This window comes from Nomascus leucogenys, chromosome 6 (assembly GCF_006542625.1).
Source record: "Nomascus leucogenys isolate Asia chromosome 6, Asia_NLE_v1, whole genome shotgun sequence".
Lineage (NCBI taxonomy): Eukaryota > Metazoa > Chordata > Mammalia > Primates > Hylobatidae > Nomascus > Nomascus leucogenys.
In genome coordinates this window covers 20,276,470-20,296,168 of record NC_044386.1, presented here as the reverse complement: position 1 = coordinate 20,296,168, position 19,699 = coordinate 20,276,470, and the positions used below count along the sequence as shown (strand labels likewise).

General features: G+C 33.6%; 1 protein-coding gene across 2 annotated transcripts in view; it reads left to right on the top strand.

The window, feature by feature from the left end:
- The window catches only part of CDH12 (cadherin 12), a 466,101-nt gene extending 447,714 nt beyond the window's left edge, over positions 1 to 18,387 (top strand). For both annotated transcript variants that reach the window (XM_030813934.1, XM_030813935.1), the window contains 4 exons: positions 4,264 to 4,385; positions 8,555 to 8,672; positions 13,388 to 13,639; positions 16,998 to 18,387. In XM_030813934.1, coding sequence (XP_030669794.1) covers positions 4,264 to 4,385; positions 8,555 to 8,672; positions 13,388 to 13,639; positions 16,998 to 17,497 — 992 coding nt within the window. In that variant the 3' untranslated portion in view covers positions 17,498 to 18,387. The remainder of the gene's footprint in view (positions 1 to 4,263; positions 4,386 to 8,554; positions 8,673 to 13,387; positions 13,640 to 16,997) is intronic.
- The last annotated feature ends 1,312 nt before the right edge of the window (positions 18,388 to 19,699 follow it).

Here is a 19,699-nt window from a genome sequence, read left to right as displayed (position 1 = left end):
TGAACTTGATGTATTCCTTTATTATATCTGTAAGTTTATTTGCAGATTCCTTAGCATTTTCCATCTATAAGGTCATGTCATCTTTAAGCAATAATCATTTTATTTCTTTCTTTCCACCTGGATACCATTTAAAAATTTATATTTGGGTCTGATTTCAATGCATAAAACCCTCAAGGACAATGTTGGAGATATATATATATATTTCAAGAGCACATATTCTTATTCTGTGCACAGTGTTAGAATAAAAACGTCTTTTACCATGGTATTAGTTTCTCATAGACATGCTTTATCAGGTTGAGGAAGCTGCCTTTTATTTATTGTTTCTTGAGAGTTTTTATCACGAATGGACTAGGGTTTTGTCAAATGCAAATTCCAAGTCTACTGAGATAGCCTTATAACATTATGTTCTTCCTTGCATTAATGTGGAGATTGTTCTTGGATGTTAAATCAACCTTGTGTCCCTAGGTCATAATGTATTATCTGTATAACTTGCTGCTGGGATTAAATCGCTAATATTTTGTTAAGGAGTGTTTGTACTTATGTTTATAAGAAATAATAGTCAGTGATTTTGGCTTTTGTGATTTTTAATCAGTTTTGGTATCAAGGTACATAGGATTAGGCGGTAAGTGCTTCCTCCTCTATTTCTGAAAGAGACTGAAGAAAATGATATTATTTGTTCCTTAAATATTTGATAGAATTCCTCAGTGAAACCACCTGGGTGTGGGCTTTACTTGGTGAGATTTTTCATTACAAGTTCATTTCTTCACTGTTTTAACTATGTTAAGATTTTCTGTTTATTCTTGAGTCAGTTTTGGTAATTTGCATTTTGTTGGAATTTGTCAATTTCACCTATGTTAACTATGTTCTTGCATAAAGCAACATAAAATATTCCATTATCGTTTTTTATTTCATTCGTAATGAGAAGTAATGAATTCATTTCAGATTTAGGTAATTTATTATTTTCCTTTTTTCTCTTAGTTTAAGCTGTACTTTAAAATATTAATAATGAAATAGGTTCTAAATCAAATAGACTCAAAATGCTATAGAATCTGACTCTGATATTATTGAAAGATAGAGAGAGGAAGATCTAACAAAGCATTGTGAAAGTATAAGGGACAAACATAGAGTTATTTCTTTGTTATCTGATATGAGCCTCAAATTAGTAACTGGCTATTAAACATAGGCAATGTGGAACAATAATAATTGGAATTTAAATGGTTTCACTATTAGGAACTTAACACTTAATTGTGTAAGACTTTGATTATTTAATGTTTACTAGGTTCATAATTAAATTTCCTTCATAAGTATTCAACAGTAATTTCCATATAGTGTTATTTTCAAATAATTGTATAATAATACTCATGCTGAATCAAAGTTAAATGAATTTCATCACTGCTGCCCCAAATATTGATTAGATGAGTCAGTAAGTAAATAGGTCATTACTTTTCAAAATAATTGAGTATAATATCTCTCTATATAAAGTATGCTGTATTACTCCTATGCATTATTCATTCTTGTGAAAATTTCAATTCATATTTGAGTACAGTAGTTCTCAAACAGACGTTATTGCTTCTCAAACAGCCACTTAAACATATTAGGTGACATTCTTAATGTTTAATTATGGAAAGTTTTGAAAATATATGATAGGAGAGAGTAATATTATTAAACAGATGAACTTGTTGCTCATTTTCAACAATGTAAACATCTTTTTTGTTATTTTCTCTCTATTTGGACACTTATTTTTTATTGCCATAATGATGCCTTGTGGCATTTAATCTTTAGGAAATTTAGATATCCTGTAGGATATCTAGTGCTCAGGGAAGTTTCACACAACAAAACATTGTCATAGCTAAAATGCCAATAGTACTTTTGGGGAAACACTGTTAATAAAAAGATTACAATATTAAGAATAAGTTTGGGACAATTTACTCATAACAGATATTAGAATCTATTTTGCAGGATGGAAAATAATTTACAACTAGCAGAAGAGAATTAATTTCTGATAGATAAACCAGGCCTAAATTCATTTTAATAACCTTTTCTAATATTATAAAATAAATCTCTAGGAAATCTCCCGTCCCCTATGGAAGATATCCCATTGTGACACCAACTTCATAAAACAAAACTGTAATACTGAAAAAAAGTAAAAACGACATTCTCCTTTTCATGTAGCTGCAGGACTCAAACATTATATACCATGTGAAATAAAAAGTAGAAACTGAGTTTTACATTGCCCAGATGTTGAGTAGTTTAAGTTATTCACATTCATTTACTAAACTTTATAAAATGAATTCGTTGTCTTCTTGTAAGTACCTATATAATTGTCAAAGTGGTTTATTTTTTCGTCTAAAGCTTAATATATAATAGAGTTTAAGAGCATTAGCTGTGGAATCAGAAGAGCTGGAATCAAAACCTAGCCTTACCACTTTCAACTTGTGATATTTGAAAAGTTACATCCTCGTCTCTTCAGAGTTTCACATTTACGATGGAGATAAAAATAATGCCTATATCATAGGTGCTGTGAAGTCTAAATGAGTTCATGCTTGTAATGCGCTTTTGAATATTTGTGCATTGCAAGCATTCTAAAGTATTCGGCATTGGGCATTGCTGTTGTTTATAATTTACAGTTTCTTTAGAAAAGTAAGCTTAGTTTAACCAACTTGTTGACTTTTATTTATATTTTATACTATGTAACTAATGGATAGCAATAACAGAAACAGATCTTGATCATCTCCACAAAGTATAAATGGTAATAAGTAATGATATTTACCAAAATTTATCAAACACCTTGTAAAATACCATCTCATTTAATGCAACAGCACTATGAAGCAGGGCCTGTGAAAACCGTGTATTTCATACAGGGAACCTGAGTTGAAGAAAGGTGAAACAACTTGTGAAAACCGGGCCAAACAGTTTCTATCAAATAAGATAGTAGCTTGTGACCAATATCAATTTTTAAATAATGTGTACTTTCTGAATAATTCTCCAAGATTATTAATCTACCTTTTATAAGCACACCCGGTATTATAAGAACATACTATTTATACGCAATTTATGTTATCTGTGTTGGTATTGGTACAAATAACGAATTTCGCTGTCATATGTGAATATGAGAATGCTGTTGAAGCTATTGTGTCAAATGCTTGTTATATATTTTTTAAATGAATTTCAACTAAGCAAGATATTGTATACCTTTCAAAATCAGTCATGTGGAATGATTTTTTATGCATTCTTTGAAGTATTCTAGATAGATGTCTAAAAGAATAAGTCTTTGGTACCATTGCAGAAGAGTTTAACTCATAAACTAATCAACAGAGAAGGTATGATGGACTAAACATGGTCTTTGGATTTTTGTAATCCTGGGTTTAGATCTAAACTCCCCATTCATCTAGCTTTCTGCCTCTGGGCAAGAGGTCTTTTCAGCAAAACAGTTTATCAATCTGTAACACTTCATAAGGTAAAATTATATATTGCACAAGTTCGAACAGGTGCATTATTTTATGCTTTATTGGTTTATTTAATTATTTTCTAGTTTTATTCAGTAAATGACAGAGATCCAGATAATAATCCATAGGTTGGGTCCAAAACCTGTGATGGGATTTTGGCAGAGGCATCTTGTCAAACTGACAGTCTTTCTGATACTAGGAAGTAGGAAGAAGTAAGTTATTGCATAAAAGTTTATTACTTCCTTTTTTATCACCAGCAAGTAATTTAAGGAAGTATACTAGCTTTCCATAATCCATTTCTTATTTCTACTTCCTTAAGTTTAATACTTTTCATTTATAAAGAGCCGCCTTTCGCTTTTTTTTTTTTTTTGTTATAATTCTTCTTTTCAGGAGGAATCTTCTAGGAGGAATCACTTTGAGTGAGTCATTTAAATATGTAGATTATTCAACCAATAATGTTTACATTATGTGGGTACAACATAGACAATTTTTTTATCTGGGGAAAAATATCACTGTTGGTAAAGATTGGTTCTGTGAACTAACCCTGGTACGATGGCTAAGTCATTCTTTTAGAAAGGGCTACACTTATGCTAAAATATCAATTAAATAGTTGGCCTTACTTTGGTATTGAATTCTAAAGATAACAAGGATTCTTTTATCATCTTGTAGTTGGAACCCCCAGAATTTCCTATAAGAAGAAGGATTTTTTTTCATTCTATATAAAGGCTGATTTTTTAAAATTTAAATACTATTTATTGTAGAAGCAATAACTGACCAGATTTTGTAATCATCTTTTATCTTTATATGTTTTTAACAGGTAACCCTTTATTAACCAGCAAAGTCAATATACTGATTAATGTCTTAGATGTAAATGAATTTCCTCCAGAAATATCTGTGCCATATGAGACAGCCGTGTGTGAAAATGCCAAGCCAGGACAGGTATCTTATAAATATTGTTTCTTGAGTGTATAAAGACCCACCATATGCATGCGTTTTAAGTTATAAGTCCAGACATGAATATACACACATATATTTATTTTTCTGAATCAGACCTTTCATAAAAGAAACCATAAAATATATTACACTCTTGTGAATTAATGATATAGATGAATGGATGTGGAGGTGATACCACATGGATGAAGTACTAATTGCTTAGTGAAATTTCTTTGTATAATTAAAGGTCTACACTTGTGGATTCTGCTATGTTTTTCTATGCTCCTACTGTGGAAATTCTTTTTTTTTCTTTTCTTTTTTTTTTTTTTTTTCTTGATACGAAGTCTTGCTCTGTCACCCAGGCTGGAGTGTAATGGCACATTCTTGGCTCACTGCAACCTCCGCCTCCTGTGTTCAAGCGATTATCCTGTCTCAGCCTCCCAAGTAGCTGGGCTAGGCATGGCCACCATGCCCAGCTAATTTTTTGTATTTTTAATAGAGATGGGGTGTCTCCATGCTAGCCAGGCTGGACTCGAACTCCTGACCTCAAGTGATGCACCCGCAAATTTCTTTCTTTCTTTTTTTTATTTTTATTTATTTATTTATTTTGAGACAGTTGTATTTTTAGAGGCGGGGTTTCACCACGTATTTTAGAGACGGGGTTTCACCATGTTGGCCATGATGGTCTCAATCTCCTGACCTAGTGATCTGCCTGCCTCGGCCTCCCAAAGTGCTGGGATCACAGGCATAAGCCACCGCGCCCAGCCCCCACACACAAATTTCTAAAGAACTTGTGACTGTAAAGCCAGTAAGCAAGCCACTTTAGAGTGCATTTTCCCAGTATATTTCTTATTTTGCTCGTGTGCTTGTATTAGTTGCACAACAAATCTTTTAATCTAACCTGAAAATGCAAAGCTTCCCTCTCTGGTGGCCTCGAGGAGAACATCTGGGTTATTTTAAATGTCTGACTTTCATTTTTCTTATGAAGTTAATATTATTCTGTGAAGATGTAGTTGTGGGAAGATGTTATGAGGAAAGAAGACCACAAAGTTAATGAAACTGATTGTGAAAGGTTTTATGTTAGGTGGTGGTAGGTTGCCATTTTTTCCTCTCTTTTTCCTCCTAAAGTCTTATGAATGAATAAAGGAATAATGGAAAGGGAATCAGGCATGGGTATATGAAAAGACTATGTCATGAAACAAAAATATGTTTAATCTAATATTGTGGATCTACATTCCAAATGGAAAATGCCTTGGTATGCTTTGGTTTGCTCTAGTTTTTGATCACCTTTAAATAGTATATCTATTCACTTAAGTAAATTTGAAGTTTTAGTTCTTACTTGAAATGAGTCTTGATATTTAAAACAGTATTTTTGTTGAAAAAAGTCATCATTTAATCTTTAGTATCTTTTTCAATTTCCATGCTTTACATCACTTAGTAGAACCTTTGTCCCATAGTTCTAAACCTGTGATGTCTACTAGTTGTATAGCTATTAAAATAAAATTAAAATTACATGAAACTAAAAACTATATTCTCATTCATACTAACCACATTTCAAGTGCTCAATTTGTGGTGAGTAGGTATGATTTTGGTGACTGCAGACAGAGTATTTTCATAACCATGGAAACTTCTAGTAGACTGTGCTGCTCTACTCTTCCATTTGATAATTTGAGGACTCACTCATTAAACTTCTGACATCATAAATTATTTTGTGATATTTTCTCAAGTAAGAAATCTGCATCCTTAATTTTGGATCAGCACAGAATGCACTTAAAATTTATCACCTTAAGTGCATCCACGATTTATATGGGATGAGCCTACAGCTTTCTTTAGTTTCTGAAATCTTAGATGCTACAAAAATATTTGGGCCCGAATAAATAACCTGATTTGGTTGTTTTGGGAGTTTGAAGAGGTTTACCAAAATTCCTCAAGTTAGCTATTTTCCACTTTCAGGATGCCTCACTAAACAAAGACAAATAAAAAAGCCAGTTCTTTAGCTTTTAGGTGATTAAGGATATTAGTGATTTCAGATCAATTAGAATTTCATTTGTAATGCTCCAAATGGAAACCTTTGGGAATAAGCTCCATTTAATGCTTTATGTTTGTCCAATAAATTAAAGGATTTGATCAGTTGAGAAAAGGAAGTTAGTTAGTTGAAATCAATGTTATTTTTTCATATCTGAACAAAATTTTGAGGAATATCTTGGACTCTTAGAGGCTCTTATTCTAAAATATATTTCTGGGGCTTTTTGTGTCCAATTGAGCCACACTTTTCTACAAAGCATAACCCTGAAATGTCCATTGAGTTTTCAGGGATGTAATATATGAGTAATTAATTGTAATGTATTGTAATATATGAGAAATGTATATATTTTCTGTTTTTGAGCCCTGCCATTCTGCCCCTAGTCTAAGAACTATGCATAGGAACTGTCTCTCCTGGATTATGCTACTATCTATTATCTGCCTATCTATCATCTACATTTCATCTATTTATTCTGAAAAAATAAGACAAGGAGGAAAGACTATGCTATGTAAATCAGTAAAGATTTATATGGTAGTTGTTTTCCTCGGGGCAGGGACTTCCAAGCGACACTTCCAGATAAGTGCCAGTCTATAACAAAGTCTTTATATCTATATGCTGTTCTAAAGGGCTTTTCTTTATTCTAGAGTTATGTTCTTGATAGATTTTGATGTTATACATTTAATTTAGTAAATGTTGCTAGTTTATAACAGAAGGAAAACAAAGCAAAATTTGACAGCCAGGTATTAGTCCCGGGATAAGATATGGAGATTTTATCAATGAAATCGAGTGATCTGCAGACATTGGTCTAAGTGAAGGAAAGTTGGTTTCACAGGGTCTATATGGTGATTCATTGACTAAGTTGCCACATTCATTGATTTAGACTTTGGTGCTGAATAATGAAAGTCTCCCCAGGACAATTTTATAGCTTAAATAGAGTCTGTGTGACTAATTCACACTAAGACAAGAAATCAAAATTCATACGAGAGGACCAATTAATTTGTTAAATTAGAAATTACTAACACTGCACTGGATATCCAAGGTCCAGTGACATCTATCATCTATCTATCTATCTATCCATCCATCCATCCATCTGCCTACCTACATATCTATCATCTGTCTATTTCTCTGTGTGTGCAGATAAACAGGAAAGTAGATCATAGTCACAGATTGGGTTTTAACTGAATCTCATGTTTAATAGCATCAATGTGAGATCGCATGATGCATGCTTTACACACTGGGACCAGGATATCGTGCGTGAAATCTAGAGCCGTCCTCTTGCAGATTCAAATGTAGTCTGAGAGCATGATTATCTGGCCAACACTCTTCCCTTGTCATCTCTCACATACACTTCCTGAAATTCTGTCTGATGCACAGCCATTGGATCTGTTAATAAATAAATGCCTCAAAGCCATTCTTACTTGCTTATCTATTTAATGGATTGTAAATTTCACAGGTTGATTCTCAGAAGTTATTTTTATTCTCCAAATATTTAAGGGCATTTTATTGAAGTACAAGGCTTTTGACTGTAAGATACACAACGTATGGAAGCAATTTAGGAAAAATTTTGTAACAGGAACGATAGTGCTTACTCTTCTAAAAACTCTTTGAAAACAGAATTTGTATTCCTACCGAATGAACAAAAACATAACAAAAGCAGATATACAGCTTTTGTATCTCTCTTTGTCATCATTTTATTTATTTATGAAAATAGAACCATTGTTACAAAACATAACTCATACTAAAATTTTGCTATCACAAGGGCTTTTAGATAATCAGAGATTTTGTTTTCAGTAAGCATTTTCATATTCAGGCTAGAAAGCATTTATTTCATCTAATTTAAAATGCAAGCAAGTATATTTTAATTTTACTTTGCTTATTAGTGTGAATTTTTAATGCTGGTTACCTTTTTAGTTACGCAGGTATCAATTTGAAATTAGCCCATGTTCTGTAATTGTGCCTGTAGTTATTCCCTGTAAATGTTAGAAATTTGTTTATAAACATTATGTGTAAATAATTGACCTACTGGTATTGATTCAAAAAGTGCCATTTCTGTCTACTTGCATGCTTCATTAAATACATTTAGTAGCCTGATGTGTAAAGTCCTCTTTGAAACTGATGACCGACTTCAAGTTTAATCTCTACTCTGTTTCAGATAATTCAGATAGTCAGTGCTGCAGACCGAGATCTTTCACCTGCTGGGCAACAATTCTCCTTTAGATTATCACCTGAGGCTGCTATCAAACCAAATTTTACAGTTCGTGACTTCAGAAGTAAGTATAACCACAGAAAAATTTACCTCTTATCATGTATCTTTGTAAAAAGGCACAAAGGGAGGAATCAATGCTTTTCTTTGAAGCACTCAATTTCATAAAATATGAAATCCTTGTATGAGAAAGGCAAAATTCTGTACCTAGTAGTAAATTAAATATTTAATCTATATAGACTGTCTAGTAAGGCAGGTTGCTTGCATTGTAAATGTGGACAGTCTCTCAATGAGTCAAGCAAATAAAAGACTCTCTGAGAAATTGAATGCTTTCCCTGTTTTAAACATATCATTTGTCCCAAATGCATATTACTTATAGTTACTAACAGGGAGCTCTTTAGTAACTGTTTTATTAGAATAACACACAGTACAGCACAGGTTAAGAATGCAGGTATTATAAAGACACGTGCACACAAATGTTCACTGCAGCACTATTCACAATAGCAAAGACAGAATCAACCTAAATGCACATCAGTCACAGAGTGGATGAAGAAAATGTGGTACGTATATATACACCATGGAATGCTGTGCAGCCGTAAGAAAGAATGAGATCATGTCTTTTGTATGAACATGGATGGAGCTGGAGGCTATTATCTTTAGCAAACTAACGCAGAAACAGAAGATCAAATACTGCATGTTCTCACTTATAAGTGGGAGCTAAATGATAAGAACTTAGTAACTCAAACAAAGAAACAACAAACTCTGGAGTCTACTTGAGGGGTGAGGGTGAGAGAGGAGCAGAAAAGATAACTGTTGGGTACTGGCCTTAATACCTGGGTGATGAAATAATACATTCAACAAACCCCCATGACACGTGTTTATCTATGTAACACACCTTCACGTTACCCTCAAATCTAAAATAAAGTTTAAAAAAATAAAAAATAAATTTAAGGAATGCAGGTATCATATTTGAAATGACATAGGTTTGCATTTCTGTTCCATACTACCAAAATGACAGACTCTTAATGTATACAATTTTACTAAATCAAGTCAACCTCATAATATTTTTTATTAAATAAAATCATATTTGCAAAGCCTTAACAAAATGCCTAAAACATGTTACCATCAATATCATTTTAGCCACCACCAATGCCAGCATGGTTACACTTACACTTTTATTTATGTATTTATTTAGAGGGAGGGAGAGATACGGTTTGCATAGTTTATAATGAGAATTTGCTACTTATAGACTAATGAAGAGGAAGGAAAGAATGAAACTCTTTAAAAATAAATTTGTGTAAAATCTGTTTTTACACATTAGTGTAAATGAAACTCTAGTCATTAAAAAGCCACTTAACAATTACAGATAAAAAATTCTACCCCCAAAGAATAGAAACATTATACTTTAAATGTGGACTATATTGTTTAACGTGATATGGAATAAAACTTTTTTTAATTTTACTTTTTAAAATTTTAGATTCAGGTGCAGCACTGAATCCTAGCACTTTGTTACATGGGTATATTTCATGATGCTGAGGTTTGGGCTTCTATGATCCCATTGCTGAAGTAGTGAGCCTAGTACCCGATAAGCAGTTTTTTTTAACCCTTTGTCTCCTCCCTTTCTCCCCCTTTTTGGCATACCCAGTGTTAGTTGTTGCCATCTTTGTGTCCTGTGTTCCCAAAGTTTAGCTCCCTTTTATAAGTGAGAGTATATGGTGTTTCGTTTTCTGCCTCTCTATCAATTTGCTTAGGATAATGTCTTCCAGATGCATCCATGTTGCTGCAAAGGACATGATTTCATTCTTTTTTATGGCTGTGAAGTATTGCATGGTGTACACTTATTCTTCTACTACCACTACTATTGCCATCACTCCTACTGCTGCTACTACTGCTAATGCTATTATATCTGCTACAATTACAACCATTACAAAAACATAAAGGACGCTGGATTAGAAATATTAAGGTTGAGTATCAGTCAGTATCTCTGACTTTATTAGGTCTGTAACCTTGGGTATTTTGTGTCCTCTAAGTTTCCATATTCTCTAAAATAATCATCAAAACACCTGATTTTATAACCCGATAATAAAAAGATAAATTTTTATAAATTCTATGCATATAGAACAAGTGAACAAATTGTATTGAGATGGTGATGATGATGACTGAATCAGAGGATGTTTTGAAGAGACTAGTTTGCTACAATGATTAGGCAAAGAAAATCAGAGTCTCCACAAAATCAGAGTCCCCACATTTTATCACTGAAGGAAGTTGAGTAGAGTTTGAATAAAACATTCAATGTGAGAAATGGCTGTAAGTGAAACAGCAGTCCAATCTTGAAGTCATTTATAATGAGAGTGACCACGTATTTTATCATAACAACTGAAACACCTATAAAAAAGTGGGAAATATTTATAATGTTATGTCACAGCAGCACACATAAAATAGGGCTGTCTAAGACAAACTGGACCATATGGAGACCCTATCCAGAAGCCATTTCAGGTGATAACCTAAACCAATAATGTTAGTAGTCTTTGAAGGGTTTAAGCAAGAATATAACATATTCATATTTACATTATAGGGAAATCTGCTTGGATGTAGCATGGAAAATATATCATAGGGAGATAAAACTAGTTCTGATGTCATCACAGTAAATGGGTGAGAGCCTTAGATTTGGGTACTGACTGTGAGGATGGAGACAAGTCGATGGAAATAGAATTGATAAGACTTCATGATGGATGCCCTAGATTCAATATGTGTATATCATGTAATGAGACAAAATAGATTTCCAGGTCATAGGCTTCAGCAACTAGGTAGATAGTCACATCATTCACCAAACCGAAGTGTTGACTATTTTCCACAATGTATCTTTGCTGAAAGAGCTATTTCAGATTGATCATGTTAATGGGAACCAGATAATACTGCCTCATAGCAGAGTGCTTACTGCCTCATAGCAGAGTGCTTTCTCATGGACTAGACATGTACTTGTCACAAAATTTCAGGTGCCATTTGCCATGTTCCTTGTTTGTTTTATAATGAATTAGATTTGTAAGGTATTTTTAGTGAAAAGAAAGCATTTAGAGAGGAAATAAAATATAGTATGTCTTTTTCTTCTCACTATGGACATCATAATAAATTTGTTATGGTCAATTTTCAATAAATAATAAATTGGGCTGGGTGCGGTGGCTCACTTTGGGAGGCCAAGGTGGACAGATCACCTGAGGTCAGAAGTTCGAGACCAGCCTGGCCAACATGGTGAAACCCCATCTCCCCTAAAAATACAAAAATTAGCTGGGCGTGGTGGCGGGCACCTGTAGTCCCAGCTACTTAGGAGGGTGAGGCAGGAGAATCGCTTGAACCCAGGAGGCGGAGGTTGCAGTGAGACGAGATTGATCCACTGTACTCCAGCCTGGTCAACAGAGTGAAACTCCATCTCAAAATAAATAAATAAATTGAAAATAAACATTTTAAAAAGGGTTAGGCTGCCATTTGACACATACATTGAGTTCAAGAATACCAAATCCCTACCTCCTCCCAAGTGCAGACACACCAGAGATTCTATTTCTATTAGTCATTTTCACTCAGATTATGAACTTTATTCCTAGCCTGTTCCTTTTCCGCAGACTCAAGTGTTCAACCATCAATTGCTGAAGATTTAAATGTTGATTCAATTAATATCCATTTGTTCATCCCTAATCATATCCCATAAAGTTTTCTCATCTTGGTGCTTCCTATTGCTGAAGAACCTGCCTCAATTTCAGTTGTTGAATTTAAAGTCTACCAATAGAAAAATGAAATCTGATTGAAATAGTAACATATTTGTGACAGACCTGCACAATTGTAATATATTATACACTTTTTAAAATTATCTTACCTTATTCTCAAGTATTATGCATAGATATAATAAACTACATATTGATACATTCCTAAAAATAACAAAGCGTGTCTAGGGGTTACTTTGACACACAAATAAAATATTGTTATGAATAAAACAATTTCTGCTTATTTGTGTAGCAATAAAAGAGCAAATGCATTCAAAAAAGCACTTTCATTAGAAGTATTAATTGCATTTATATAAAAGTAGTAATTTTTATTGTCTCTCATTATTGCAAGTAAATATTATTGTTTTTGAATTAACCAGAATTATAATGAATTACTTTTTAAATTATATTAAAGTAGTGATTGTTATAGTTCAAGGTGTTTACAGTTTTTAATGTTTTTAACAAATCTTATTTTCCTTTCCATGTTTCTTATTCCAGGTGATATGCAGAGGTGAAAGTATTCCCATACATACAAACATACATAACATATATTTATAAACATATATACATATACAACATGTAGATAGAAAAATCCTTAATTTAAAATAGTCAGTTGGTTTTAATATAGTTTAAAGAATAGGTTCTTATGTGAGATAATTTACAGATTCATAGTTTGTAATATTTTCTATTATGCATGAAACTATTTACAAAACTATTTTTTAATGAGATTGCAATGTCAGAAAAAAAATTGGATCAATTTAACACACTTTCTGTCTTGTAAAGCATTCCATAATCTTTCTGAATAGAAAATTTAATTCTTCTACAAGACAAGATTAATGTTTATTTTTCCTCTAATGATTATTTTGATTATATTTTGGCAGTTTTCATAATGTGAAAAGAAATAAAAAAAAATAAGAATCCATTTACCTGATTCAAGAAGAGTTTCTTACTGTTGAGCAGATACCAACTTAAAGATTTGAAGTGAAGTTCATAGTAACCATGTTACCATAAATGTCATGTTTTGTAGACAACACAGCTGGGATTGAAACCCGAAGAAATGGATACAGCCGCAGGCAGCAAGAGTTGTATTTCCTCCCTGTTATAATAGAAGACAGCAGCTACCCTGTCCAGAGCAGCACAAACACAATGACTATTCGAGTCTGTAGATGTGACTCTGATGGCACCATCCTGTCTTGTAATGTGGAAGCAATTTTTCTACCTGTAGGACTTAGCACTGGGGCATTGATTGCAATTCTACTATGCATTGTTATACTCTTAGGTTGGTTTCAATATTAATCATTGTTAATTTAATTTTTTCTCGCTCTCTCTTTTTTTCCCCTCTCTCTCGTCTATCTCTCTCCTCAATTTATCATGTAAACAAGTTTTTATTCACTGACATGTCATACCTAGCTAGAAGATAATCTATGTGTATTGAGTTAAATTGTTATTAATGCTATTTTTCTATTTCATACTTCTTGGATATATATTATTGGGGATAAATAAATAACATCATCAAATAAACACAAAAAATATGTTCAAGACCTAAGAGATTTTCTAGTAATAATAGTTTGTGACCCTTGTCACAATGAAATCCTCTTTAATAAATATCCATTTACAACAACTTCTTAATTTGTTTTACATCCTAGTAATTGCTGCTGTCTAATAAGAGACTATGTCATCTTTTAAAAACTATACTTGATGAACAATGGTTCTCAAATTCCAGTTCAATAAAGAAAGGAAGATAAAAGAGAGAAAAGAAAGAAACAGAATGTAAAGTAATCCTCAAATTTGTCTTTTCTGTTTAAACTGCCATCCATAAGTAATTCTTCCGCTTTCTTGCATCTCCTTACATCAAAATTCTAACCATTCCCACTAGAACAGAACAGAGTAAAATATCTGGAAACACTCCAAAGCAAAATGATTGCAGTAAATGTATTCTATAATATCTCTGTGAGAGTGAATATAAACCTATTAGGAGGTTCTCTCTTCCATCAACTCTGTTCAGCTTCTCCATTTATTAATTCACTGCCAGATTGACAAAAGTAGAGAGAGATTTTCTATTACGCCTCATTCCTTTAAAATCAAATGACAACAGATAGATATACACTTGGGTATTGTGGAATCAAATTATGTATGCATATTTACTGTTTAACCAAAAATAATCTGACAAATATGGGCACCTGACTTTATTGCTAGGAAAGAAAAAAAATAATTAGTAAGATGTAAGGCACGGAGTAACGCGTTATATGGTAGCTTGTGGAGAGCACTCCCTGAGTCAGAAGTTCACGCTGACGTAGAGGGTGAAATTCTAGTCCAATTGGCATGGTGTAGATATTAATTCCTCATGAGAAACTTTGGTGTGCAAAACAAAGTATTCTTTATATCCTTATAATTCATAATAAATTATCCCTGGCATCTTTTGTGTTAATATAAACCTTAAGGACACATTCAAAGTAATATTTTCACATCTGAAATTTAACAAGATCATTTAGGTGTTTAACATCAAATGAAGTATTTCTCTCTCATATGCCTCTCTTCTCTTGTAGCTGAGTCCTAGAGTATGCCTATATTTTGAAAGTTGTCAGAATCAAAACAGAGTCACTAATGTTAAGAAAACCCTGACAAATAGAGCTAGGGAAGACCATGGAGAGAGGGTTTTCGCCCTTATATGCTTGATAATGAAAAAGACTGTAAAAATCACAACCCCACACAAAGGCCATCACAACCTTATACAAAGTCACTTCTGCCAGAACATCTGCCCAGCAACTGCCTGTCCAATGTTGGACTGGCATCACCCTTGTTATTAATCTTTGTAGTCAAGAATAATTATTTAAAACAATTATGTATCCTCCTCGTTTTTTTCTTTGAAAACCTTTGTCTTCCTTTATCTCCTGAACACACACATAGTTTACTATGGAACTCACATTCCCATTGCTATACTCTATTTCCAAATAAATATATTGAATTTCAGAGAAACTCTTTCTCTTTGTTATTTGGGTCGACAGTATCGACCTAACATGGCTTGGCATGTTCTGGATGTTCTCCTTTGGCCTCTTTAGCCATCATACACTGTAGCAAGTAATCTGCTCAGGTCATCCTTATCATGTACTACCACCTGCCACTCATTTATCCAAATACTTCCACAGCATCCACAGAGCACCAGCACTATTCTAGGCATTGTGAATTTTTGGTATACAGCAGTGTATATTGACACTCTTTGTCCTGCCATAGGGTCTGCTTAAAAATCCATCTAATATTCGACCTCCTTGAGCAATCTCACACTCCTTTAGGTCCGCTAGCTTGTTCTCAGACCTTCTCATATCCTTTGTGGGGTGAGAGGAAGAACAGAAAGTTATTGTGCTTGGGTCCCTTTTAAATGGACCTCAGGCACATCCAGCTCGTTTCTTTCTCAGCCATGGTGATTCTGAACTCATTTTATGTATGGGGCTGCTCCATGAGGTCTGCAGTCTCTCACATACTCAGTAGAGGAACAAACAATAGTGTCCTTTGTTCTGAGATTCCATAAACTCTTGGGAGGAGTGCAGGGTGCTAAACATCTCCCAAGGCCCACTGTACAGAAACTCTACCTAGATCTCTCTCCTTCCAATTCGTCCATCTCTAATTTTGGAGGAAGAGAGAATAAATGAAATTTTATCATTATGTGTTCTTCTCTACTTTATAATTCTGTGACAGGTGTCTTCCAGACTCTGCTATGGTACATCAAACACACATTAGCTTTCACCTATTCATACCACTATGGAGGAGAAGGGTTATCATGACAAGAAAAGCCGAACACTGACATCGTCATTTGTATCTGTGCCTATTCATGCATAGAAGAAATAAACATCATTGATTTAGTGGAGAGCTTTAAATCAACTAGGAATAAAGAGAGATTTTAATAATAAAAGTACATAAATTAACAATTTTAAAATGTTGTTTCATGAAGGTAACCTGAATTCTAGGCACTTGATTTAAAAACTTTCTCAATATGGCAGGACACAGAATTGAAATTAATGCTTTAGTTTGTAAGATTTATAAAACTAAGATCCTTACATTTTCCTTCCTTCCTTCCTTCCTTCTTTCCTTCCTTCCTCTACTTCCTTCCTTCCTTCTTTCCTTTCTCCCTTCCTTCCTCTACTTCTCTCTTTCTTATTTATTGCCTTTAAAAATAATGGTCACAGTGAAGATTTGGGCTTATCACATAAGAAACATAAATTTCTAATTTAAAATTAGGAATGTTCCAATTGGGAAGTTAGCAATGAATGATAGTCTTATTTATGGATGATAATATTCAAGTTTTCTCATATTAATTCTTACAATTTTCTGTATGAGTGGAAGAACTATTATTTTCTTTTTTCCTTTGTTGCAACACACACTTTTACCTGACCCTAAAATACTTTAATATAAAGACATACTTGCTTTATTTTGTGAATAACTTTGCTGTGGTTTCTTGTTAGTTACAATTTCAAAATTTAAACATATGCATGATCCTATTGATTATAGTGTGTTTACTATGAAAGTAACAGGAGGTCACTAACAAAACTCAGCCACCCCAATCATTTTTAATTTTTATGGAGAGATGAAATGCCGATCTATCTACTTTCTATTCTCAAATTGCAATTTTTGTCTTGTTCCAGCCATAGTTGTACTGTATGTAGCACTGCGAAGGCAGAAGAAAAAAGACACCCTGATGACCTCTAAAGAAGACATCAGAGACAACGTCATCCATTACGATGATGAAGGAGGTGGGGAGGAAGATACCCAGGCTTTCGACATCGGGGCTCTGAGAAACCCAAAAGTGATTGAGGAGAACAAAATTCGCAGGGATATAAAACCAGACTCTCTCTGTTTACCTCGTCAGAGACCACCCGTGGAAGATAACACAGACATTAGGGATTTCATTCATCAAAGGCTACAGGAAAATGATGTGGACCCAACTGCCCCACCGTACGATTCACTGGCCACATATGCCTACGAAGGGAGTGGGTCCGTGGCAGAGTCCCTCAGCTCTATAGACTCTCTCACCACAGAAGCCGACCAGGACTACGACTACCTGACAGACTGGGGACCCCGCTTTAAAGTCTTGGCAGACATGTTTGGCGAAGAAGAGAGTTATAACCCTGATAAAGTCACTTAAGGGAGTCGTGAAGGCTAAAGTACAACCTAGAGGGGAGATTTTTAAAAAAGAAAAAGAAACACAAGTATTAATAGAAATCACACACACACACACACACAGACTTTCTGGGATGAGATTTCTTTGATTACCTGGTTTCTAGTAAGTTGCTAAATTAATCATATTGTCAGTTTTGGTTTATGCTGCCAACACGAGATACATCCTATAATGTGCACTTGCTTTTTTGTTTTGTTTTCTCACAATCGCACTGAGACAGGCTCAGGCCTATTCAATACAATTTACTGACATGACAACCTAGAACGAAGATAGCTATGTGGCATCACGGTGGAAGAGTGTTAGATTTTTCTTAATTCCACTAAAGTGCCTATTGAAACTCTTATCATTTAAAGTGGTGTACAGTACACTCTGCTGTGATGGTATTGCAGGATTCAGAGATAAAGAGGACATAAAACAAAGACACCGTCTTTATGTCAAGAAGCAATAGCGACACTCTGACTCTCCTCATTCCTTTTGAGAACAAAAGAACTTTCTGATCTCCATCTTCTTCTAATTCAAAAGGTTTCCTTTTTCTTCTGTAAACTGTATGCTAAAACGTATTTGTTTATCCTATCCTTCCAGAAATTGAAATAAACATGAAAATATCAAGTTCAATATGTAAGTCCCGAATTCTAGAAACGATGTTTGATCTTAACATTAGTTCACATTAAAGCTGTTCATTAAAATGTTACTTTCTTTTCCAAAAAAATTAAATAAAAAGAAAGAAAAAAATATTCCTCTTTATAAAGAGAGGCCTCAGGACTCAAATTACACATTAAAATAAATATTCATTTTGCTTAATATTGTACTGGTGTGTGGAAAATTGGTTTTAACAGTCACCAGATTCAGCTTTTAGTCATAGATGTAATTTCAGGTTGTGTTTCTATGAAAATTCTTAGAAGAAAAAAGTGCCATTCATTTAAGCATGGAAAGAGAAATTCATTATACAGTTTCTCAGAGTTTCTCACAATCTAGTGATTCTTTGATGAGCAGCAAAAATAAAATACATATCAAATAATAGAGGGTGGATTTATAAGATGTCTAAAAATATTTGTTATACATTACTGAAAAAAATAAAAAATCAGGGACTTAAAAAAGTTCAAACCAATGACTGAATCCTAAAATGAACGTAAATTCAATTTCAGGCAGCTGATATACTTACTTTACTTACACGGACTTCAACTTTGTGAACACCATTATTATATTGGAGCTCATAGTTACCTCTTTGTTCTCTCATCTACAAAAATCTTAAGGTAAATTATCCCTTACAAATTCCGTGTAAAGAACTTTCTAATTTGATGCAAATTTCTAAGTAATATTAGAGTTTATAAGCGCATTAGTAAACTAAACTCACATACATTGCTTTCAAGTGGATTGCATCCTAGCTCGGAAAACATAAAAAGATGCAAACTAATTATAAAATAATATATTTTATGTGAATATGATAACTACTTAAGTGACTACTGTAATATTGACACTATATATATGAAAAAAATTAAGGTTGCTTATGGGTCCATCCTGAAGATATGGTCAATATCTAGCTGGGTTTATGAAATACTTATAAATATGTTTAATATTTGCAAGGTTTTGAAGCTAAAAATTCACACATGAGAAAAACAGGCAGAAATATAGACAACACAAGAAAATCATATTCACCCTTATTCATTTATAAATGCATCCTTTAAAATGATCCGACTACTCATTATGCTGTGGCAATGGGGGCATTTGAATTCGTATTCCCCATTTCATTGTTGATATCTCCCAGTTGCATACTCTCATTTTCTCCCTCTTAGGAATGGCTGTTGAACTTGTTTTCTTCCATCCCATCCCAATTTTACCTTTGTCTATCCCAAGAACTGCATTATAATATTGATGTAGTGTGATAATTTATAGTATGTTTGGGAAAGTATTTACATAACATATTTTAAAAGCTGGTGATGCCATAACCATCCTGGAGAGAAAAATTAGGACAATTTTGGGGTTTACCTTAGCAACATGATCTGCTATGGAGTGATACATAACCCCTGAAGAAGCTTACTATGCAAGATTACTTCTGGTAGACAAAAAGATTCCCATCAGGAATTGCTGCATTTTGCATTTTCCTAGGAAATCTAACTGCCTCTGCATGAGGTCATTTAGCAGAAGCAACGGTAGCATGGAGAAAACTTG